Below are 26,059 nucleotides of genomic sequence, written 5' to 3' on the forward strand. Positions count from 1 at the left end.
TCATTGTAAGAAATGAAGAGACATAAACTTAATTTTCAAAAATAAAAAATAATAAAAATAAAAAATGAGTATCAGGACTAAAATTAAACCATTTTCGAATGATACCCAAAATCTTATTTTAAGTTTTAACCAAATATTGCAACCAATCAGAAAGTGACACGCGTGATTTGGCGCACGAAAAATACCGCTGGAATGTAAAAAAGAAAAATATATATAAATATATTCAATCTTGAAATGCGGGTAAGAACAGGAGGCCGAGGTGAATGCATCGATTGACTCGTTTTGGAACTCAGCTCAGCTCGACCGAGTCACGACGGTTCATCGTAACAGCCACCGTCAAACCGCATCTCCGGCGTCCTAATCGTGCCCTAACCTTAAAACCACACCGCCATTTTTCAGCTCCACTCAATTTCGGAATTTTCTTTTCCAAAATCTCTGACCGTCCTCGGCGTCGTCCCCGTTTGCCCCAGGCGATGGACCCGGTTCCTCCGGAATCTGATTCCCCTGCCGTGGAAGATTTTGTCCACATCGAAGACCCTAACATCGAGAGTTTGTGTGAAAGTATTATTACTACTACTGATGAACAGATTAACGATGAGGCGGCCTCTGTGATTTCGCCTGAGGCCGACGAGGGTTTGGCGGAGCAGAGGAGGGTACTTCCGGAGGAGCTTTCTAGAAGCGTCGTGGTATTGACTTGCGAGACTACTGGTGAAGGTGGCATTTGTGATGTATACCTAGTTGGAACGGCACACGTTTCTCAAGTAACTTCTTGATTTTCGATTGTGATAAATTGTCTTGTATTTGTGGCATTTGCTACTTGAAATTTTGGAGGTTCTGAGGGGGAAAAGTATCGATTACAGTGAGAGTTCTTGACCCTTCCGGAATTTGTTTGATTGAGGAATTTGGGTTAGAACTGAAGTAGATCACTTGTATGGATGCAGGAATCGTGTAGAGAAGTTCAAGCTGTAATCAATTATTTGAAACCTCAGGTGCATCCTCTTTTTTGAACCTTGATTATTCTAGATTGAAAGATGGTCCATTCTGCAGTGTATCTGCCTTCTTAGAAGATGTTTTTACATGTTGCATTTTCCTTCTTAGAAGATGCTTTTGCATGTTGCACTTTCATTCCAGTTCATTTAATCTCTTTATCCTATTAAGTATATGTGAATGCAGGTCGTCTTCTTGGAGCTATGCTCAAGCCGAGTGGCCGTCCTCACACCTCAGAATTTGAAGGTCTGGTTGTAATTTGTTATAGCGGCTATTTCAAATTCAAGGGAATAACTGTTGAATAAGTTTGGTTTTTTGTTTTGTTTTTGTTTGTTTTTCTTATAGCTTCTGAACATAAAGTCTTGAATTTTTATACATCGTGGTTACTGATTAACATTGGCTATACAATTTTGGGGCTATACATTGTGCGTGACTATTTCAAATTCAAGCGATTGATTGAAACTCTCTTTTTTCTTTTCTTTTTCATTGCTTAGAACATGAAGTCTTGCATTATTACACATTGTGATTGCTGGTTATAATCGGTTATACAAATTTGGTGCCATACAACATATGTAGTCCTCTCCTTTACGGCTCGATTTTTTTCTCTTCCTGACCTCAAGTTCTCCAGGTTCCAACTATGGGAGAAATGGTTGAAATGTGGAAGAAAAAGCATAACATCTTTGGTATACTTTACAGTTGGTTTCTTGCGAAGGCAAGTTCTTTTTGAATCTTATGTAGATTGTGCGCTCCATTTTTTGTTTTGTTTTTTTCTTTTTTGACAGTTTATTTGAAAGATGTTGTCCTTTCCTTGTTCTAATTGTACTTGGTATTATCTTAGGTAGCCAACAAACTTGAAGTTTTCCCTGGTTCTGAGTTTCGTGTAGCCTATGAAGAAGCAATGAAGTATGGTGGTAAGGTAATTCTTGGTGATCGTCCAGTACAGGTATGATCTCTCTCTCTCTTAAAGACTTGAACTTCAATTTTTTTAAATAGATTTTGTGATAGGATTTCTTGAATAAATTCTCTCGTCTTATGACCTTTCTTGCCCAATTATGTTTGCTTCAAACGTCAAAATGATTGTCTCTACTACTACTCTGCTTCACTGAGAGTTACTCTGAAAAAGTGTCTGCTGTGGGTTAAGTCTGTTCAACGGGTACTACCTGGTCTGCTCAAGTGTCAAAATGTACTTAAGAGCTTTTAATTGTTATTTGAAATTCGCTTCAAGGGTGTTTTACATTCTGCTGGCCGTGGCATCCATTATTTCCATTCTATTTGTGTGCTTTGCTTGGTCCTGGATTAGTTTGAACGGATATTCATTTGCCACATATGCTACTGCTAAACTTACATCACATCCTATTCCTGTTGCATTTTTCCTGTGTTAGGTTTTGAGCATGACTTGATTTTTCTCCTTACCATTCATTTTCTGCCTTCTGATTGTTTCAATTTATGCTAAATCACAACAAATACCCTTAAACGTCGCCCATTGTTTCAGAAATACCCTATTCTTTTTCTTTCGAGAATGCAAAATTTCTCTTGACTTTTCATAAACATTTCAAAACTACCCTTGGAGTAGAAACTTGTTAGAATGTTGGATAGAAATTCAGACTTGGTATGGTGTGATGGTGACTTGGAAATCGGCCCCTGTTCCAAATTCCAATTTCCATCCAACTTTCTAATTCATTTATGCTCAAAGGTCAAGGATAATATTGCAATTTTTTAAGGAACATGTGAAAATTTTAAACTAGTAGCAACAATTGGGGTTATTTTTGTAATTTAGCCTTCAATTTATTTCATCTTCTCTCATCTCGTTCTAGGCTGCATATTCTTCAATGAGTGACATTGGGTTTGTCATTTTAATCTAGCCGAACAATCTGTAATACTTTGACGTTTACTCAACAGATTACAATAAGGAGAGCATGGGCGAAAATGCCACTTTGGCATAAGATAAAATTGCTTTACTCCTTCGTTTTTCAAGCATTCTTTTTGCCGAGCCCTGAGGAATTAACCAAAATGGTATAATTTCATTAACTTTCTCTTTATCATGGGGGTATCTTTCTCCTCCATCTCTCTGTTTAATTGCGAGGCAAATTGAAACTGCTTCCAGAACTAACACTACTTCTACCTTCAGTTGAAGGATATGGACGATGTTGACATGCTCACACTCATTATTCAAGAAATGAGCAAGGAATTTCCCACACTAATGGACACTCTCGTGCATGAGCGAGATCAGTTAGTACATTTACCTTTGCACTGTGTGAAGCCGATTTCCTTTTTCCTCTTGCAAAGTGTTTTCTAGATTTGAATAGGAAGAAGTTAAGGTTGATCTTTTCTTTTGATGACAAAATCATTTATTCTTTTCTTTTCGTGCATAAAAGTTCAGTAAGTACATGTTTAGGTAATTTTTTAAGGGGGAAAAAAGCTCTTTTTCTTTGATTATATCTCATAGATTAATTTTTTTCCAACCAAAAAAAAAAAAAAAGAATAAGTTAATGACCTGTAAATGCATCATAACCTAGTTATTTATGCAAATCATCATTATCACATTCTTAGACATAATTGTCTTATTGAACCAATTGTCAAAGAGTCCTTGAAGCTTAAAGAGACATAATTTTCATTCATGCTTGAGTTGTTTCCCTTGACGAAGAAATATACATACTGAAAAAGGGTTACAGGCCTCATTATCAAACAAAGAATACCGTGAATCACTTGACTTGTATTTTGTGGAATTATATGATAATTCTTCAAAGGATGTCCAACACTTTGAAAAGCTTTAACCTCACAAACTAAAATCGGTTCTCTTCTTAATAATGTGTTCTGATTTCATGTTATATCCGTCATTATTGTTTGTAATAGGTTTTGTCTTTCATTCTTCACATTATTGACTCCCGTTTTGCCCATATCTCTATAACTGTTTCAGGTATATGTCGACTACGTTAATAAGAGTAGCCAAGGAGCATCATTCAGTCGTTGCAGTTGTGGGGAAAGGTCATCTGAATGGAATTAAGAAGAATTGGCAGCAGTCTGTTACTGTAGGTTTCACTCTCCCATTTCTAGAGGAATTTGACGGGGCTTCCCCCTATCCTCTTTATATTAAGTATTCATTTTCTTAAAATTGCAGCTTGAGGATCTTTTGGAAATGCCTCCGCAAAAACGAGTCCCTGTCTTGAAGATCTTTACATCAATAGGTGTTGCAGTTGCTGGAGTTGCCATCATATCAGGCGTTTACCTTGCGTGCAAAAAATAACATCATTGAACTTGCAATGTCCCAAGTGAGAGAGTCCTAATCTGCTGCAAAGAATGCCTGATCATCAAATTTGCAGTTTATACAATCAGTTACACCATTGAATTAGATTGTGCATTTGAGACGAGTCCTTGATTGAGGTTTTGCTTTCACAGAATGAGTTAACCACAAATTTTTTCTCATTATTTTTTTGCCTTTTCTAGGTGGCCATTCTAGCAAACTTGGAATCATCACAATGATGGGAAGTTTACTATTAGAATAAAGTTACAATGATTTGAAAATACCAAAGCTAAATTTTCTTGAAACATTAGTAATTGTTCAAAACAGAAAGTTCTTTTTGTTTCCCCAGCTCGTTTGGGACTTCATCAATGGGGCAGATTCCAAAGGGAATGAATGGCTTGCTATGGATGCTCTTGTGAGCACTTGGGGCACCTGCATTCGAACCCATAATCTGCAAGTAATGCTCGTCTCTGATTAAATGGTAGATCTTCGTCTATATATGAAATTGTGACCTGAAAAATATGCACTAATTGCATCAATATATTTTCAAAACAAGTTTCTTTTTAAAAGTATTGTTAAATATTGTTGAGCTACGTCTATGTTAGTATTATTTCAAATGAATGATCTGATGAAAATAGCTCAAGCACATCATTAGAGAATAAAAAGAATGTTCTGAATTACCTCCTCTCCTGGGTAGATTGGCCTTAATGCGATTATGGTTGCTTGTCCATCTCTATCCTGCCATGATTATAAGGTTAAATAGACTTCCAGTAACAAATTTGCCAAACATCACACTACTACAAAAATCACATAATTTCTTTCAGGAAAAAGAAACATGAAAAAACTAGCTTTCAGGAGGAAATTAAAGTGCATGCTAGTGCAAAACATAAAGAGAAGCCCAAAACAAATGAAGCCAAAAAGAAACGACAACAAAAACAATCCCATGTTCAAATTAAGATCGTATTTTCAGAACAAGTAAAATGGTCTTTCATGAAATATAGCTTGCCTTTTGTGTGGAATTGATTTCACATACCTCCTCTCTTTTGAACGCTTTAGCATTTGGATAGCAGGAATGATTTATACAACTCTGTAAGGGGAAAAAGGCTGTACCTGAGATGATGTCAAGACCCTCTAATTTTTCAGTATATTAGACCAAAGGAGACATTACTTGTTTAAGGAAAAAAATAAAGAACCATCACTACAAGGAGGAAAAATAATCATGATCTCAAACATATATTTTTCTTTCGAGAACTCTACAAGCATCTCAACTTGCTACTACTTAAAAACTAGGATCAACATACCTTGACAACAAATTGAATAGCTGTCGCCAAGAGCATCCAAAAGGGGTCGGGTAATTTCCTCAGCTTTCTCCTGTCATCAAGACTCATAAACATTAGGGCTTGCAATTTCCAGGATCTTTGATGCATAAAGGCCATGCATTCTAACCTTGTAAGGAGATGAAAGTTCGTCAATATACAAGAAGTAATCCTCTACCGGTGATGCTACAACCAAATCACTGTAGCACAGTGTAAATTTGATATCAACTTCACAATGGCTTGAGATTACAAACAAAATTATGCAGATGACAATTGACTCATTAATTAAAAGTTTTACGTTATTAAAAGGATATGGAATTTTAAAATATATACATGTATCAAAAGAAAGAGATGTAAGAGTTAAACAGAAACGTACAGGTTATTTAGCTCAAACATGCCAATTATATGGCCATAGATTTCAAGGGAGAATACTAGAAGAGTCAAGGACCTGAAATTAGCTTTGACAAAAATAGAGGAAAACATATATACCCATCAATTCCTAACTTGCAAGGATACATGGTTCACATCCAACGTCAAAAATTGCTTCCTTGAGGAGCTGCAATGACTGAAATTTGCAAATTGCATGGTTAGTATCCAAATGTCACCGAGACTATTATTTATATGAATGGTAACAATATGCAAAATCGATATCGTGGGGTTATATGTAATATAAAACTAAAAATCATGCTAAGATCAGCATATTCAACATGAGCTGCACAACTAGGAATGACAAGTTATATACCGTAAAAGCCATATCTCTTATTTGCATCCGGAATGCAACTTCATTAGAAGGTTCGACATCGTCCGGCAGTGCAATGCAATCCCACCACCTAAGAACGAGTAATTTCCATCAAATCAAGAAAAAAAAGGATTTCCGAAGTTCTTTTGGCTCACTAAAATCGAAAATGAAGACCCAACTCAGCAACCTTTAGAAGTTGCAAATACTGATAGCATAACAGTATCCTAATAAGGGAGCCCGTAGGGGTTTTAGTTTCAAACCCATGGCCACCTCAACTGGACCATTTTGCAAGGCCTGTGGTTTGCAGATTAATGAGGGCCTGAGTTCAAGTGGTCCTTCAAAATCAGTACCTACCAATGATTATACCCCCGCATACTAGAGGAAAAGGAAACCCTGAAAAGTTAAGAATTGAGTTGAACCACGTAGTCGCTTCATAAGCTCTAATGATACTTTAATTATAGCTGGCAGTAAAAATCTCAAAACGCAGTCCTAGGAAGTACTGACGATGCAATAATTTGTACACTAAATCAAATAGATGGAAATTGATCGTCACCGAAAGGCACATGTGAAAACCTTCCGGCTCAAATAAAATAAAAAATTTATAATCTCACGAACTAACTACTTATACTAACTAGTGGTACAAGTGGTAAGTCCGGGTCGAATCACAGGGAAACACGGAAAATTAGTTCCACAATGAACGAAATTTCATTAGTCCATTCCATTTCTCTAAGCTAGATTGTCTTAGTTAATTGCATTTCTATCCCTTCATTTTTTCCAATTATCCAATCCCAATGGGCTTTGAAGAACTAATCTTCCGTGCTTCCGCTTTGAATCGTGTTTCCCTGTGGTTCGACCCAGACTTACCACTTATGCTATTAGTTAGTATAAGTAGTTAGTTCGTGAGATTATAAATTTTTTATTTGATTTGAGCGGGAAGGTATTTACGATGCACCTTTCGTCCTATACTTTCCACATCATACATAGCAATTAACAAAGAATCAAAGACATTTCGTGTGCTGATGACCTCCATTTCATCCTTATAATGCATGATCACATGCAAAAAGCTGAGATTCAATGCAGTTCCTACTTATTTCACAAAGCACAAATATGAGAAGCTGGTCCAAAAGAATTACCTTCTCTTCTGTCCCATCGAGATTGGCTTCCATGCCTCCAAAAGAATGGATAGATCAACATTGTTGAGAATAGAGTACGTGCCATATTTCATTTGTTCCCCAGAACAAGCCAGCGTTAACTTCTTATACTTCAAAATAGTGGAAGAAATTGCCTGGAAGAAAAATGCAAAATTCAGTTGGCCACCATCATCTTTAAATCTGTATCCATCTTTCAACTTCGATTATCCCAGTATTATAGATAAACTGATAATTCAAATGCACCTAACTATGCTAAGTTTATCTTTCAGTATTTTTTTTCATAAGCTTTGATAAACAGTGTCACATGAAATCCATGAAATAGAAATAACTGATATTTGATAATTCAAATTTTACGTCAACACAGTGAATGGGATTAATCAAACTTGAAAATTGACTAAAAAAGTAGCAGCGACAAATAACGATGTATATAATCCACATTAGAAGATTGTACCTTTGCAGCAAGGAGGAATATGTCATTTGTGTCTGTGGAACCCCCAAAAGAGAGAAGAAAAAGAGCCCATATTAGATAATAATAAAAAAATACATGACAGTTACAGCTGACAAGTTGGAGACTTACCATTAGCATGTTGTATAAATTTTAGCAGTGCTTCCCTGCGTGATGGTTCTGTTTTTCCCCCAGTACAAAGTAAGGAATGGAATACTTCCCAATCAGCTTCTGCACACGATTTACTATAATATGGAACACTACATCAATTGCTTTGCTTACTCAGACAACTTCAAAATGGAAGAACAAAATAAATCTCTCCTTGGAGAAATTAATAAGTAAAAATATGTCAAGCCACAAGTTATTCACCTTTCATATCTAGCTATGGAATAAGACTTATATCTAGCTATGGAATAAGACTTCTTTTAGTGTAAGAAATAGTTAAAACGTACGTAGAACTTGGGAAAGAAGATAAAGCACAAATAACAAGAGGAGAATAATTCAAACAGTCTTGGACAAAGGATCCACCCCAAGAAGAGGAAATAAAATATATCAACACGCCTAAAGATCTTGATAACTCCTAGCTTTTAAGAACTATTTCTCTCCAATCAGGTTTCCTATAGGAGGATGCTGATGGGATTAAACCAAAGAATTTTATCGCCACACGTTATTTGGTAGAAAGAAATTCTTTTAGTTTAGACATACATTTTTTAACGACATTTTCAACTTGTATATAACTCACTTGCTAAGTGATGTCAAGACCTTACAAAAATAAAGCACCTCAAGCAGTGAACGGAGATTATCATAAAAATGCAAAGGATAAATGGATCTTCACTCATCTGCAGTCAATGCGGTGACTTAATAAAGAATTCCATGAAAGAAAGAAGGATTATAGAAATACTAAGAACGTATCTATTTGATTAAAAAAATGTATTTCACGTTTTTTAAAAAAATTAAATTCATCAAAAGCCTCTTACATATATTTCCTAGTTAAGTTTAATTCAACATTTACATTGAAATTGCAGCACCCTTCCCCTTACAAACAATCCATAAAATGAAGGGAAAACATTTTTTATGTTTGACCATTAAAGAATGTTTTTACCTGCAGTAGAAGGCCTCACCACATCCCCCAGAACATGGAATGGCTGGACGCATGGCAAACTCATTGGAGTGAGGCAATGATACGCCACCGTTCATCAACGATTCCACAAGCCCTTTGGGTAAATCTGCACCTTTAGAATTGCTTGAAGAACATCCTCCCATGCTTTCATTATTTTCTAATGCAATCTCCTGGTCATCATCTGATTCAGTTTCCATGCAATCTTCTGATATGGGTGATGAAGACTCCATGTCACATTGATGATTAGTGGAAACTCCAAGATCTTGAAAATATAGTTTCCTTCCCATTTGAAGTTCTACGGATCCAACAAAGCGAAAACAAAAGCTGCACACCAGACAGTCCATCTGCAAAGCAATTAAAATGGAGCATAAGAATAAAGTGGAAAGAAAAATCACCAAACTCGTACATGATGATTGTATTTCAGATTGTAAAACCTTATTTGACGTATGCTGAGATCCCACAAGCATTTGGTCCTTCAGGACAAGGTCCCCTTCTTTGAAAGCAGCATCAGCAAAGAGACCTGCAGATGACCATCAGAAGTGATGAAAACTCTATATGGAGTGAGAGTCTGAGACCAACACTGACCATTGATTCATTGATCACCATAAAAAACAGCATTTTGACTCTCCACCAAGGGATCCAAGAAGGAAATTTGATAAGCTAGTATATTTACTTTATGATCTTTCCAACGCATTTGAAGAGCAACAGTAGTAACTTTTACATTAAAAATATAATAAAATTTTTGCAACAGAGCTGCCAACCTTCCGATGTTTGCATAGACATCACTGCCTCTCTCCTAACAGAAGAAGCTATGTTAGATAAATCTTAGTGATTTTTCTGATAAAAGTGTTTCTTAAATTTCTTTCAATCAGAACATGACGTTTCCTCCAAGAAATTGCTTCAACATCCAAAAAATTCATGAAGCACAGTTTAAGCAATAGAAAAGAGTACTTTAATTTCCAACTTATAATCATCTCATCACACATAACATGAAGCAGACTTCCATCGAAGGTACCCAAAAGTTAAATTTCCATCACCTATTCAAACAATACTATCCCCCACAATCTTAAATAATCTACATTATCAAAAAAACATTTAAATTCAGTTATTAATCTTCACCAGTAATGTTTTAACGTAGTAACGAACAAAAAGTCATATTCTCCACGCTGAATTTCGAAATTCCCAATTCAATTCCAGAAGGGCAGAGGCAATCCAAAACATACCCTTTCCAAAAGCTCCATTCTGCTTCACTCGAAGACCACGACACTGCCTCGTCCATACAAGCTGGTCAAAATATTCCTGAAGGCACAAAACTCAAAACACTTTGGAACAACACAAACTTTTTTTCCCATGCGTAAGTAGATACAAGTTTTTGTTTCAAAGACTTTAATCTCCCAGGTTTCAGACAAAGCACAACAAAAGCAGGAGCGGCAAAGAAAAGAAACAGAAATTTGGAAATTGATAGAGATTACCTGAACTTGGTGAGGTGAAGGAGGTGAAAGGAGAGCAGAGATTTCATTGGGGTACTTTGAATCAATTGGGCAAACCAAGGCCATTGTCACTTACAAAAACAGACGGCTTAAGCGCACACGCATAGAGGCGATAGTTGCCGCCGGCGGTGTGTTCTTGAGCACTTGCTTTGCTTCAGTAGGGGAGCTTCCGGTGTGCAATGTAAAGAGTGAAATAATTAGAACAGAACAAAACGGAGCTGGGCTGAACCCCAATAAAACCCTGTTTTGGGAGTTAGTTTGACTTTGACTATAGCCCAATACTTTATTTATTTCTAATATATTTTCCTTTAAATTAAACTTTAAATTTGGTGTATTTAGCATTAACTTTCAAATTAATTTGATAATTTTGAAAGTTTTAAGATTAAATAGTGTCGGAGTTCATAGATTTAATATATAAACTTGTTAGAAATTTAGAATTGATTATATTTTTTCAAGATTGGTTGGCTTTTATCATAATAGTTATCTTATTAGCTTACAGGATGTTTCTTAGAATACTAATCTTGCATATTATTTTTTTCTTATTTGAAAAATTGTTGGTGTTTATTCCCATAATTTTTTTCCTTTTTTGGGTTGTGTAGATTTTGTTTTAGGATTGTTTCCTCCTTCACTGTGCATATTTAAGAGGATATGATTCTCATATTAGGGTTGTTCATCTTGAAGAATATTTGAGATGTTGTGTTGAGTTTGTGCCGAAAACACAAGTGTGTCAATTCATGAGATTGTGAAGTTTTTGTTATTGTTGATCTTGAGTGATTCTCTAGATCTTATTGGTTTGATCTATTGTGTTTTGAGAAGAGATTCTAATACTTAGTGGGAGCCTAAGTTTTTCCAAGTGAAGCAGACTTCATTTGAAGGTGGAAAGATACAAGTTCGGAATGAGAGAGAGTTTCACACTTAAGAAGAGCTTAAGGTTCATTGAGAGACAGTCTCACACTTAGGGAAGCCTAAGTAATCATCTATGAAGCACAGACACAAATACGGTTACACGATACAGATACAATCGGATACGGTGATTCGTCAATCTCTAAAAAACTAAGATACAGATACGTCTAAGGATACGTCATTTTTTATATATTTTTTGAATATATATTTCTAAAAAAAACGAGGATACTGATACATTGAAGATATATTTTCTTTTTCTGAAGAAAATCTAAGATATAGATAAATTTAGCATACAAGTTAATACAATAGCACAAAATAGAATACAAACACTAAAATACAATACAAAAAAAACAACATCTAAGATGTTGAAGTACAATAGTTAATAAAATGCAATAGGAAAATGACTCATATTATAAAAAAGAAGAAGAAAATTAGAGGGAGAAGCATGAAGATAAACAAAAAACTTCTTCATTGAATTGTTGAAGATATCTAAATGGTTTATATTTTAGTGGACTTTGTGGGGACTCAAATGTGATGAAGATTAGATGATTCTAGGATTTGGTCTTTTATTTATTTTTTTCCTTTTAGTTTTGGACTCGAGTAGTAAGCTTTTTAAATAGGTTGCCTAGTTTTAGATTGAGAAAGATTAAATGAGTTGCTTTTCTTTTTTCGTTAAAAAAAATACGCGTAGAAATAAATACGTCAAATCGCGTGTCAAATATGTATCTAGAAAGTATCTGAAAGTATCGGTATCCAATACGTGTGCGATACGGATTTTTTGCCTCACATGAAGTATCTGTGCTTCATAGATAATCGTTAACTAATATTCTCACACTTAAGAGGAGTCTAAGTTTCATTGAGAGGAAGTCTCGGGAGAGCCTAAGTAATCATTCATAAAGTTAAGCTATTCGTGTGTCACTATAATTGTCATTTATTTACAGATAAATACAATGTTGTACTCGTTTGATTTTGTATTAATGAAATTATCTTTCATGGACATACTATCCCAAACGTAGATGGTATTGCACCGATTTGGGTTACTAAACTCTATATTCTATTCGTGCTTAATTTTTTTTTTGTTTTTATCTCTAGTGTTCATGAAATTGTTGTAACTTCGTGCGCAACAAATTTTGTGTACATTAGATAACCTTTATCTTGAAACTAATCTTTTTGTTATGTTTTGAATTTTAATCCACTCTCAAAATGTTAATTTTTGGGATATCACAATTGAAAAAGTTCCAACTCATTGCAAGTGCTCGACTGAAAGTTAATTTTTGATATTTAATTTTTTGAAAATAATTATTTCAACCATGTTATAAGATTGATGAGCATAAACGAGTTGAAACATAAATACCAATAAAATAAAATAAAATAAAATAAATATAAAATATAAAATAGCAAAAATGAAATTATGAAAAATAGAAAAATTAAAAATTTACAACTTTTTTATTTCTCACCAACTTTACATCCGTACAAAATCTACAAATAATCACTATTTATAGAAAATTTAGAAACTAGGATGTGGCACATTTGGACAAACATGTATAGGTATAATAGGTGAAGATTAAGTGTTATTTTATGGTCCTTTTGAAAAATATTTGTGAAAATAGGGTAGTATAGAAACTATTTGAAAAATAAGGTTGATTTTTTGTTTTATACATTTCAGTTTTTAGAAAAGACTGAATTGGGTAAACTATAGATAAAAATTGATTTTTTTTTGTTTTATTCAGTTCAGTCTAAACTTTTTTTTTTTTTTTTTATCATTTATAATTTACTATTTTATTAATTTTCATCTTTATATATATCTTTTTATCTTTTATAAATATTTTGTTTTACATAATTTTTTAATTTATCTTTTATACCTAAAGTTGGCAGTTTTTTTTTTTCTGGCAAGTTATAAAACTTATTATTATTAATATATAATATTCAAACATTATTAAAAAAAATTGTAATTTTAAAGTAAGACAAGAGAAAACATTATTTTTAATTAATCTTTTTAGAGATTTTTTAATTTTAATTTTTTAGTAAAAGATTCATTATATACCAAAAATACATCCCAAATTTATAATTTATAATTGTACCAAATTTAAAAAATTATACTAAAAACTTTATATAAATTTTTATGAGTTAGAGTTGCATAATTATACTATTGTTTTATACGTTAATTTGGGGTTGTTTTGTTTTGTTTTGTTTTTTTTTTTTTTTTTGTACTATTGAAAGTTTTAAAATTAATTATTAATCTCTCTATATAGAGTATGTGTAAATTTAAAAATTCATTAAGAAAATATTGTAGTTCTAAAGTAACCATAGAGATGACATTCTTCTAAATTAATTTTTGTAGAGCTTTTTTGTTTAATATATATATATAAGTTTCGATATTAGGAAAAAAAAAATTCCTCCGGGTTATTTAGATAGGGGTGGTTTTGAAAGTTAATTGGGGAAAATGGGTGGTTTCCAACTTATTTAGAGAAAATAGGTGATTTTTTGGCCCCATTCGAGTGCGTCTATCTCTGAAATATTTTATTATTTTTTTAGCCTCGTACGCCGCATTTAAAAAAAAATTAAACCGGTCATTCGAGAATATTTTATTTAGTTTCTTTCCCCCGTACGCCGCATTAATACGTCTGTTGAACACAATCGCACACAATCGCTTAAACTATGCGATCGTTTAGTAATTATACACGATCGCACACAATCTCTTAGTAAATTAGACACGATCACACATAATGGGCATGCGATCGTTTGGCTAATAATAAGCGATCGTTTAGATAATACTAAGTGATCGTTTAGCTAATACTAAGCGATCGTTTAACTAACTGTTAGCGATCGTTTAAATATCTATTACGCGATCGTGTACTAATTTATAATACTAAGCGATCGTTTACCTAACCGTTATGTGAACGTTTAGTTTTTGTTTAGATAAATTTGTGTCAAATTTGTAGAATACAATTGGTGTTATACATTTAACTAAGCAAATAAATAACTAAGCGATCGTTTAGATAAATTTGTGCTAAAATTACATATTGTACAATACAATTGGTTTTGTACAGAATATAAATAACTAAGCGACCGTTTAGATAAATTTAGATGATTGTTATATCATATCTGACTTTACCTTTCATATGACCACCAATATAATTTCTTATGGACTCATCCCAATCCCCACCCAATCGTACAAAGATGCAAAGTAATGTCATTGATCTACAATTGGATAAACAAATCATTGATAAGTGAACGATCGTATATAAATTACTAAACGATCGTGTATAACTTACTAAGTGATCGTGTATAAAATACTAAGCAATCGTGTATAAATTACTAAGCGATCATATATAATTTACTAAGCGATCGTGGGTAAATTACTAAGTGATCGTGGATAATTTACTAAGCAAATTACTAGGCGGTCATGGATAATTTACTAAGCGATTGTGTGCGATCGTGTATAATTTACTAAATGATCACATAGTAATTTACTAAATAAAATATTCCCGAATGACGCATTAAATGATGTGTATAATTACTAAACGATCGTGGATAATTTACTAAGCGATTGTGTGCGATCGTGTATAATTACTAAATGATTGCATAGTTTACTAAGCGATTATGTGCGATTGTGTTCAACAGATGCATTATGCGACGTATGGGAAAAAGAAACTAAATAAAATATTTCCGAATGACCGATTTAATTTTTTTTTAAATGCGGCATACGGGGCTAAAAAAATAATAAAATATTCTAGAGTGCATCTCTTCAAGAGAAGCACTTGGATGGGGACAAAAAAAACCACCCATTTTACCTAAACAAAAAAATTGAGAATCAAAATAGAACAAAGTTATGAATTTAGAACCAAAATATTGTTAAAATTTAGGAATGAAATGGAATTATCCTTTATAAAAATTTAAATGCGATTTAAACACTAAAAAAAAAATTCACAAAATTATATATTGACGACCCTCTCTTTTATTGTTGTTGGTGTGTTCTTCTCATTTATGCCATAGTTATTGTATTATTTTCTCTATTGTTGTGTATATGTCTCCTTCTTAACAAGTGTATTGTTTAGGCTTTCATTTAATAAGAAAGATACGAAGTTTTGGAAATGGCTATTTTTAACTAAAAATATTTTTTAGTGGACAAAACTAACATGTATCTTTTTCAAAAACTTATTTTTCTAGCGAAATAATATCTTTTTGATCAGACCATCTGTAGCAAGTCACAACACTTGTAACTATTTCACAAAGCGGACTGCATCCGTAGCGTTACTAGGATAAGGTTTTCCCTCTATATCCATATATTATAGACCATTTTGGTTATCACTTAAGACATGATCCACTTGTATGTCACCACATACATACTTAAGTTACATAATGATAACCACGAATTTTAGTTTATTGGTTTGTGGTAAAGCAAATAAAACATCAAATGTTCAAAGACAAGTAGTGAAGAAAATATCATATATTATACATCACAAGCGTTCGTACAAAACTGTGTTTCCAAACTACAAGACATAAGAGTTTAGGGCATCATCCCCAACATGATCAAGATCAGATCTTTTGTTGAACTTTACAACAATTGTAACATCCACAAAGCGGGCCGTCTTCGTAGTGTTACCAGGATAAGATACCCAACTTTATCCATCTAATAGACCATTTAGGTTATCACCTAAACATGATCCACCTGTGTGTCTCTATATACATGTTTAAGCTATAGAAGATAACCTTGGATGCTAGTTTATTGGTTTTGTGGGTTAATGCTACTAAATGTCGAATAAAATGCCTTATATTTTATTAAATAAATAAACTATTTGTTCATTACAATTACAAACTACAGAATCCACGATATTTAGGGCACCAACCCCAATAATCTCCCACTTGTTCTAAAGCTAGTGGAGTGTACATCATATAAGTCATACTAATACAAAAGTACATAAAACAATAAACTAGGGCATAAAACGTGCCTAGTACAAAATCTCCCGCTTGTCCAAGACTAGATGTGGTATGTATGGCAGACCCATACTCTGTAGGTGACCCTCAAACACCTTAGTTGTGAGGGTCAGCATTGTTGTGTGTCGAAGCTATATGGGCGATGATCACCTCCCCTCGATGCACAATCTCTCAAATGAGATGATACTTCCACTTTATGTGCTTCCCGCATTGTGACTCTTAGGCTTTAAAAAATTAGCCACAACACCACTATTATCACAATAAATGGTGATGGGCTTAGATATTTGTGGAACCACTTCCAGATCAGTCAGGAACTTACTGAGCCATACAACTTCCTTAGCAGCTTTACAAGTTGCTACACACTCAACCTCCATAGTGGAGTCTACAATTCACCCTTGCTTGGTGCTCCTCTAGACTACTGCACCTCCGTAAGAGTGAACACTAATCCTGATGTGGATTTCCTAGAATCCTTATCAGTCTGGAAATTAGAGTTTGTGTATCCTATAAGGATCAAACCTTAGAATTATACACGAACATGTAATTCCTCGTTCTCCGAAGATACTTGAGGATGTTCTTAATGGCGGTCCAGTGATCAAATCCTGGATTAGATTGATATCTACTGACTATCCCCACTGCATAGTAGATGTTAGGTCTAGTACATAACATCACATACATCAAGCTACCAACAACCGATGCACTGGGGATCGCTCTCATTTTCTCAACTTTTGAGGTATATTAGGACATTGTTCCTTAGACAAAATAACTTCATGTCTGAAAGAGAGCAAACCTCTTTTGAAGTTTTGCATCGAAAATTTGAAAAACATCTTATGAATGTATGATGCTTAAGACAGAGCCAACATTTTGTTTTTTCGATCTCTAAAGATCTGAATATCCAGAACAAACTGCGTCTCTCCCAAATCTTTCATTTGGAATTGGGTCGCTAGCCAATTCTTCATTTTAGTCAGTAGACCTACATCATTCCCAATGAGTAGGATATCATCTACATATAGCATAAGAAGATCTACTGAACTGTTGATGATTCTCTTGTAAACACGAAGCTCATCAACATTCTGATCAAAACCATAAGATTTGATTGCAGTATCAAATCTTATATTCCAATATCGAAAAGCTTGATTCAATCTATAAATGGACCGATTAAGCCTGCAAATATTTTGTTCTTGACCTTGGGTTATGAATCCCCCAGGTTGATCCATATATATGGTCAACTCAAGATTGTCATTCAGAAAAGCAGTCTTGACGTCCATTTTCCATACCTCATAGTCATAAAATGAGGCAATAGACAAGATTATCTCGATAGACTTCAACATGGCAACAAGTGAAAAAGTCTCTTCATAGTCGACTCGCTCAACTTAGGTATAACCCTTTGCCAGAATCTAGCCTTGAAGGTTTGCACCTTCCTATTAACACCTCGTTTTTTCTTGTAGATCCATTTGCAACCTAAAGGTTTTATCCAATCAGGTTGATCTACAAGATCCCAAATTGAATTGAAGTACATAGACTCCATTTCGAGATCCATAGCTTTGATCCATTCATCTTTGTCAACATCTTCCATTGCCTTCTTGTAAGACAATGGATCCTCAACATCTTTGTCAGCTACAATAGCTATGGTTTTTGTTAAACCCATATAACGAAACGAATAGGCATGTTCGCAACACTCCCACTACACCAAGGCTCCCTCAACGCTTGAGGTGGATTTGACCTACTAGATGAACCAACTAAAGGAACTTTTATCAAAGAGAACCCATGAGTGGAAGCAAGATCATTCCAAATTCATTGTGACAGAATTACAAGCATTCACAAACATACAAACCAGTTATGCATATTCTAACAAATTACGACCTGCTTTAGTAAATACAAAAGGAATGAGAGACTTACCTTTGAAGAACTTTTCTTCCACAGACCTCCGTTCTTGTGAAGAGTTTGGACAACAAAATCTTGCTCTCGCTCAGATTGTCTGCCCAGTTGTCTAGTAGTCACAAACAAACTTCTCCATGAACAGGAAACCTTTCGGATACCACCACTCAGTGACCTTGGTATTCTCGAAGTGAGAATCCACGAGGTGTGGGCTCTGTTGGATTTGGTAGAGGAAAGGAAGAAACAACGATCGTACTCAACGACCAAGCAAGTGGGAGAGTATAGTGTCTATCGTATAGACTTTGGTGCTTGATTGTTTAGTAAAGGTAGACGATTGTTTAGTAAAACAGGTATTATTGTTAACATGATCTTTTAGAGAAACTCGCTAGCCACGTGATCGTTTAATAAAATGCTACACGATCGTTTAGACAAAAGCTGTCGTGTAGTCTCTCGTGAGCTAAACAATTGGCAGTATACTCGAATGAAGCAATTCAGCGATTCTTCTCCAGAATGAAAACATTTTTCATTTTATCCTTCAGTTATGAAAACTGAATATAACCTCCCACTTTCATGCACGGTTAAGGAGAAACCATCAACAATTATCTCATAATTGTTTTAATTATAAATAAATATAATAACTAACTTATCATAATAATTATAACCTACAATTTTAATATCACATCATATGTAACATTTAAACCATAGTTCTTTTCTCCTTTACTTGATATAAATCATATTTATATCATTTTCCTCCAATTAATATATCTCGTACATCATGTCAACTATATCATATATAATTGAACTAGTTTAATCATATCATATATAATCAAACTCCCTCTTGTCAATTTGAACACTTCAAACTGACACAAAAACTAATTCTCAACTTGAATTTATTGAGCTACCAAGGGGACCTTGTGAACCTGTAGCATGAAACTCCGACGGTACGTGAATAACTGACTAAACTATTTAGTTACGAGATCCACCATCCGTTAACTGCCGGACACTCCACTAAAGACCGACAGTTGCACTCTTCTCACTACAGATATATTTCTGTGTCCATCAGATATAACCAGTCAACAGTACGATAACCCTTCATAGATGCTCGTAAGTACAACTGGACCAATTTACGTTTTGCCCATGTATATACATCTAACTCTTTAAGCACCATTGATCCCTCTAATGAACAATATATCATAGTTCTACTATGAGTGGACACCTCTCGGATCATAAGAAGGTGTGTGGCACCACATTGTTCAAGCCCCGGAATCAGTCTTTAAGGAGGCAATCTATCTACTTACCCCTGTTTTAGGGAAGGAGTGAATTCCATCCAAGGAGTGAATTCCATCCTGTGTAACTGAGTTTCCAGCTCCTCAATCAGACGAATCCATAAAGTGGTAGGTTTAAGTTGGCAATCTGGTCACTCGCACCCATGCAAATCAAAGAACTGTCATCAGAGGCAGAAGTTCCCAACTCACTCAGGATTAAGGTCATGTTACCTATGGTCATCTTAGTGAAGTGAAGTCTCTGTCATGAATGACGTTATATAACGAGACTAAATACTTCGTGGTCCAGTCTTATACAAACTCCTTTGTATAGGACACCCCCACTCGCATGTCTTCACATGAATGATCAGTATCAGACCATCTGTAGCACGTCACAACACTTGTAATTATCTACAAAGCGGGCTGCATCCGTAATGTCACCAAGATAAGGTTTCCTTCCTATATCTATATACTACAGACCATTTTGGTTATCACTTAAGGCATGATCCACTTGTATGTCTCCACATACATGCTTAAGTTACAACGACAACCAAGAATCTTAGTTTATTGGTTTGTGATAAAGAAAATAAAACATCCAACTTCCAGATCAATCAGGAACTTCCTGAGCCAAACGACCTCCTTAGCAGCTTCACAAGCTGCTACATACTCTGCCTCCATCGTGGAGTCGACGATGCACCCATGCTTAGTGCTTCGCCATACTACAGCTCCTCCGTTAAAAGTGAACACTGAGCCTGAAGTGGATTTTCGAGAATCCTTATCAGTCAAAAAGTCAGAGTCCATGTATTTAGTATGGATCAAATCCTTAGATTCATACACAAACATATAGTCCCTCGTTCTTCGAAGATACTTGAGAATATTCTTGACGGCGGTCCAGTGACCCTGTCCTATATTAGATTAATATCTACTGACAATCCCCACAGCGTAGGAGATGTCTAGTCTAGTACATAACATCACATACATCAAACTGCCAACGAGAGATGCATAGAGGACCCGTCTTATCCCCTCAAACTCTTGAGGTATCTTAGGACACATTTCCTTAGACAATGTAACTCTATGCCTGAAAAGCAGTAGGCCCTTTTTGGAGTTCTGCATCGAGTACTTGAGCAACATCTTGTCAATGTACGATGCCTGAGACAGTGTTAGCACTTTGTTCTTCTGATCCCGAAAGATCTAAATACCAAGAACAAACTGAGCCCTTCCTAAATATTTCATTTGGAATTGGGTCGCTAGCTAGTTCTAACTGATTCCCAATGAGTAGGATATCGTCTACATACAACACTAGGAAAACTACTGACTGTTGATGATTTTCTTGTAGACACAATGCTCATCAACATTTTGGTCAAAGCTGTACGATTTGATCGCAGTATTAAACCAAATGTTCCAAGATTGAGACGCTCGTTTTAGACCATAAATGAACCGACTCAGTTTGCAAACCTTTTGCTCTTGACCTTGGGCAAGGAATCCCTCAGGCTGCACTATATAAATGGTCTCCTCAAGATTACCATTCAGAAAGGTAGTTTGGACGTCCATTTTCTATATCTCATAGTCATAATATGAGGCAATGGACAGGAGGATAAGGATAGACTTTAACATGGCAACTTGCGAGAAAGTCTCCTTATAGTTGACTCCCTCCACCTGGGTATAACTCTTTGCCACATGTCTAGCCTTGAAGGTTTGCACCTTCTCATCAGCACCCTGTTTCCTCTTGTAGATCCATTTACAAACTATAGGTTTTATCTCATTAGGTTGATCTACAAGATCCCATACTGAGTTGAAGTACATCGACTCCATCTCGAGATCCATGGCTTTGACCCATTCATCCCAGTCAACATCCTCTATTGCCTTCTAATAAGACAACGGATCTTCAACCTCGCCATCGGCTACCATAGCCAGGATTTCAGTGAAACCCATATAGCGAACAGGTGGATTCACAACCTTCTCACTACGTCGAGGTTCCCTCAACTCTTTAGGTGGAACTGATCTACCAGATGAACTTCCATCAACAACTCTTGTTGATGGAGTAGGCCCTTCAACAACTCTTGTTGAAGTTTCAATAGTTTCGTTGGAAAGTTCACACAACATGATCTTACTATGTGGACTGTGCTCCCTCATATGATTCTCATCTAGGAAGGTAGCATTTGTAGACACAAACACTCTGTTTTCCTTAGGATCATAAAAGTAACCCCCTCATGTACCTTTGGGGTAGCCTACAAAGAGGCACAACCTCGAACGTGGTTCCAATTTCTTTGGATTAGCCTCAAGCACATGTGCTAGGCAACCCATATGCGGAAGTGACGCAAACTAGCTTTACGCCCATTCCACAACTCCAAAGGTATTCTCGCAACACTCTTGGAAGGAACACAGTTTAGGATATAAGCTTCAGTCTCCACTGCAAAACCCTAAAACGAGTTCAGTAAGGAAGTGTAACTCATTATCGACCAAACCATGTCCAACAAGGTTCTGTTTCTCCTCTCCGTTACACCATTCTACCGAGGTGTACCCGACGCTAAGAGTTGGGAAACGATTCCATGTTCTATCATATAGTTCTGAAATTCTGAATCCAAAACTCTTCACCCTGATCTGATCGAAGTGTATTAATCCATTTATCCAATGCATTTTCAACTTTAGCCTAGAACTCTCTGAAATTTTCGAAGGATTCAGACTTACGTTGCATCAAATAAATATACCCATACCGAGAGTAATCATCAGTAAAAGTGATGAAATACTCATAGCCTCCCTTGGCTCACACATTTATCGGACCACAAAGGTCTGAATGCACTAACTCTAGAGGCTCTTTGGCTCGATAACTTTTCCAGTAAAAGGACTTTTAGTCATCTTGCCTTCAAAGCAAGATTCGCACACAGGTAAAGAATTTTTCTGTAACTCGCTTAGAAATCCATTCTTCACCAACCTCTCAATCCTATTGAGATTGATACGCCCTAATCGAAGGTGCCAAAGATGGGCATTTTCCTTAGGAGAAACCCCATTGAAGGATTTCTTACCGAAGAGTTCCATGAACACGTTCGGATCACTCCGATCTCACAGTGACCGAAATACAACATTATACACTCATACGAACAGTTATGCAAACAAACACTAATGATCAGCATGCTATGAACAACAAAATAACAAGAGAAAGAGTGCCATACCAGTTGAAGACGATCTTCACACTTTAGCACTCAAAGCAGCAGACCATCTCCACGCGATCTACCAACGCCCAGTGGAAGCGTCGACTGCAGCAGCACGAAAAACCGCGAACACGAACACCGTGGGGACGACACCACCACTAAAAAGCCCCGAGTATTCTCGGAGTGAAAACCCAAAGGGTGGTCTTTGGTGAATTTGGTAGAGGAAAAAGGAAACACGAATCATGTAGGCGATAAGTAAGTGGGAGGGAAAAAGGTGCTATCGCATAGCACGCTGCTTATCATTTAGGAGAAGCTACACGATCGTGTAGGTTTTACTAAACGATCGTTTAGGAAAAGGTATACAATCATTTAGTAAAATCGGCATACTATACGATCGTTTAGAGAAGCTATGCGACCGTATAGGAAATAGTGTGTAATCGTTTAGGCGCGAGGTGGACAATCGTCTAGACGAAGAGGACTATCGTATAGGCTCTCGTTTTACATAAGCGATTGTTTAGATTTTCACCAATGCGCGCTCGATTTATTTTGGACGATCTACCAAAATGAAAACTATTTTCATTTTAACTCATTGGTTACAATAACCGACGTTGCCCCACTAACCCACGTCCAAACGTGATTTTTTTGGCATAATTATCTTATAATTAACCAATTAATTAATAAATAAATATAATCATATTATATTTTTATCCTATAGTTTGATATCACATATCTACTATAGTATTTTCTCCTCTACTTGATATAAATCATATTTATATCTAATATCTTCCAAATAATGTATCTCATATATTCAGCCAATTATATCATATATAATTAACCAGTCCAATTATATCATATATAATCGAACTTCCTCATGACAATTTGAACATTTCAAATTAACCCAAATACTGGTTCTCGACTTTATCCAAGCTACCCAGGGGACCTAATAGACCTGTGGTTTGAAGCTCCAACGGTCCGTGAATAGCTGACTAAACTCTTTAGCCACGAAATCCACCATTCGTTAATTGTCAGGCATTCCACTAAAGACCAATAACTGAACTCTTCTTACCACAGATATATTTCTGTGATCGACCACTCATGAGTACGATAACCCTTCACAGATGCTCGTAAGTACAATTGGGCCAAATTACCATTATGCCCCTGTAGTTACATCTCACTCCTTAAGTACCACTGATTTCTCTAGTGAATAATACAGCATAGTCCAACTATGTGTGAACATCTCTCGGACCAAGAAAATGTGTGTGGCGCCACATCGCTCAAGCCTTGGAATCAGCCCTTAAGGGAGTTATCTATCTACTTACCTTTGCTTTGGGGAAGGAGTGAATTCCATCTTGTGTAGCTGAGTTCCCAGCTCTCAAATTAGACGAATCCCTAAAATGGTAGGTTTGAATCGGCGACCTGGCCATTCATACCCATACAATTCAAACGATCACCCTTAATGGCAAGAGTTCCCAACTCACTCAAAATTGAGGTCATGTTACTTATAGTCATCCTAGTGAAGTGAAGTCTCTGTCATGAACGATGTTATATAACGAGACGTTAACACTTCGTGGTCAAGTCTTATACAAACTCTTTGTATAGGACGCCCCCGCTCACATGCCCCAACACAAATGATCAGGATCAGAACATTTGTGACAAGTCACAACACTTGTGACCATTCCACAAAGCGGGTTGCATCCGTAGCGTTACTAGGATAAGGTTTCCCTCCTATATCCATATACTACAGACCATTTTGGTTATCACTCAAGACACGATCCACTTGTATGTCACCACATACATGCTTGAGTCACATAAAGATAACTAGGGATTTTATATTTATTGGTTTGTGGTAAAGAAAATAAAACAAGTAACCAAGCAAAAATACAAGATGTGAAGTAAATATCATATATTAACAACACAAGCGTTCGTATAAACTGTTTACAAACTACAGGACACGAGACTTTAGGGCATCAACCCCAACAGGTAGTTCTTCAATATTAAGCAACTGCTCATCAGGAAATGAGGCGTTCACCTCCGACTGGATGCGATCCACTTCAGGACGCGATAAATGGTCAGCGACCTGGTTCTCTGTTCCCTTTCTGTCGATTATTTCCATATTAAATTCTTGGAGTAAGAGAACCCATCAGATTAGTCTAAGCTTCGCATCTTTTTTAGTCATCAAATATCTTATCACCGAGTGGTATGTGTGGATTATCACTTTTGATCCTAACAAGTAAGGTCTGAATTTTTAAATCGCCAAAATTTCTGCTAAAAGTTCCTTCTCGGTGGTGGTGTAATTTGCCTGCGTGGAGTTTAATGTTCTGCTAGCATATGCGATGGGGTGTAACATTGTCTTTACTTTTTGTGCCAAGATTGCCCCCATCGCATATCCGTTGGCATCGCACATCAGCTCGAATGGCTTTGTCCAATCGAATGCGATCAGAATTGGCACTGTAGTCAAAGCGTCCTTTAGTGTTTTGAATGTGGTGAGACAGTGTGGATCAAAATCAAAAGGTCTATCAGCTTCTAACAATGCATTCAACAGTCGAGCGATTTTGGAGAAGTCCTTCACAAACCTTCTATAAAACCCCGCGTGTCCTAAGAAACTCCTCAAAGCTTTCACATTTGCTGGAGATGGAAGTTTTTCTATGTCTTCAATTTTTGCTTTATCCACCTCTAGCCCATTCTTTGAAACCTTGTGCTCTAGCACAATTCCTTCTTTGACCATAAAACGACACTTTTCTCAGTTCAGCACCAGATTAGTTTTTTCACATATTTTCAGTATTCTCTCCAAGTTTTGCAGACAGATTTCATATGTTTTCTCATAGACTGAGAAATCATCCATAAAGATTTCAACTGAGTCTTCAAGGTACTCGGAGAAGATTGCCATCATACACCTTTAAAACGTATTGAGCGCATTGCATAGTCCAAAAGGCATGCGACGAAAGGTGAATGTTCCATATGGACATGTGAACGTGGTCTTTACCTGATCCTCTGGTGCGATTATAATTTGGTTATAGCTTGCGTACCCATCAAGGAAGCAGAAATAGTCATTCCCTACTAATTAATCGATCATTTGATCAATGAAAGGTAAGGGGAAATGATCTTTCTTTGTCACCTCGTTGAGTTTCCTGTAGTCCATACAAATCTGCCAACCCGTGACGGTCCTCATGGGGATCAACATGTTGTTTGCGTTAGGAACTACTGTCATCCCACCCTTTTTGGGAACACATTGCACGGGACTGACCCACGTACTATCTACGATAGGGTAGATAATGCCGACATCTAACCATTTGATGATTTCTTTTTTAACAACCTCTTTCATCGCAGGATTCAGACTGCATTGAGGTTCTATCAAGCCTTTATGGTTTTCTTCAAGCCGAATTTGATGCATGCAATATGTTAGGCTAATACCTCTGATATATGTGATCGTCCATCCGATTGCT

General features: G+C 35.9%; 2 protein-coding genes across 4 annotated transcripts; one reads left to right on the top strand and one right to left on the bottom strand.

The window, feature by feature from the left end:
* The first annotated feature begins 209 nt into the window (after positions 1–209).
* LOC120088408 (uncharacterized) lies at positions 210–4,509 on the top strand. The gene is made up of 9 exons (XM_090305875.1): positions 210–761; positions 942–989; positions 1,174–1,233; positions 1,616–1,703; positions 1,830–1,930; positions 2,887–3,000; positions 3,116–3,216; positions 3,905–4,016; positions 4,106–4,509. Exons 1-9 carry the CDS (start codon positions 264–266, stop codon positions 4,229–4,231), a joined length of 1,248 nt encoding a protein of 415 aa, XP_090162001.1. The 5' UTR covers positions 210–263; the 3' UTR covers positions 4,232–4,509.
* Positions 4,386–10,700, bottom strand: ATXR2 (histone-lysine N-methyltransferase ATXR2). 3 transcript variants are annotated; one of them, XM_039045683.2, is made up of 16 exons: positions 10,472–10,698; positions 10,223–10,298; positions 9,761–9,795; positions 9,434–9,519; positions 8,982–9,343; positions 8,012–8,124; positions 7,886–7,917; positions 7,417–7,568; positions 6,287–6,374; positions 6,061–6,109; positions 5,921–5,975; positions 5,675–5,744; positions 5,530–5,599; positions 5,262–5,338; positions 4,910–4,966; positions 4,386–4,740 (listed from the first exon to the last, which is right to left on the bottom strand). In XM_039045683.2, exons 2-16 carry the CDS (start codon positions 10,276–10,278, stop codon positions 4,630–4,632), a joined length of 1,413 nt encoding a protein of 470 aa, XP_038901611.1. In that variant the 5' UTR covers positions 10,279–10,298; positions 10,472–10,698; the 3' UTR covers positions 4,386–4,629. The 3 variants fall into 3 exon arrangements, with proteins under 3 accessions (XP_038901611.1, XP_038901612.1, XP_038901610.1); XM_039045684.2 differs by lacking the exon at positions 9,761–9,795 and having other exon boundaries at positions 4,910–4,961; positions 10,472–10,700; XM_039045682.2 differs by lacking the exon at positions 9,761–9,795 and having other exon boundaries at positions 10,472–10,699.
* Between the last annotated feature and the right edge of the window lie 15,359 nt (positions 10,701–26,059).

Source organism: Benincasa hispida, chromosome 10, assembly GCF_027475165.1.
Source record: "Benincasa hispida cultivar pf3 chromosome 10, pf3_genome.v1.1, whole genome shotgun sequence".
Lineage (NCBI taxonomy): Eukaryota > Viridiplantae > Streptophyta > Magnoliopsida > Cucurbitales > Cucurbitaceae > Benincasa > Benincasa hispida.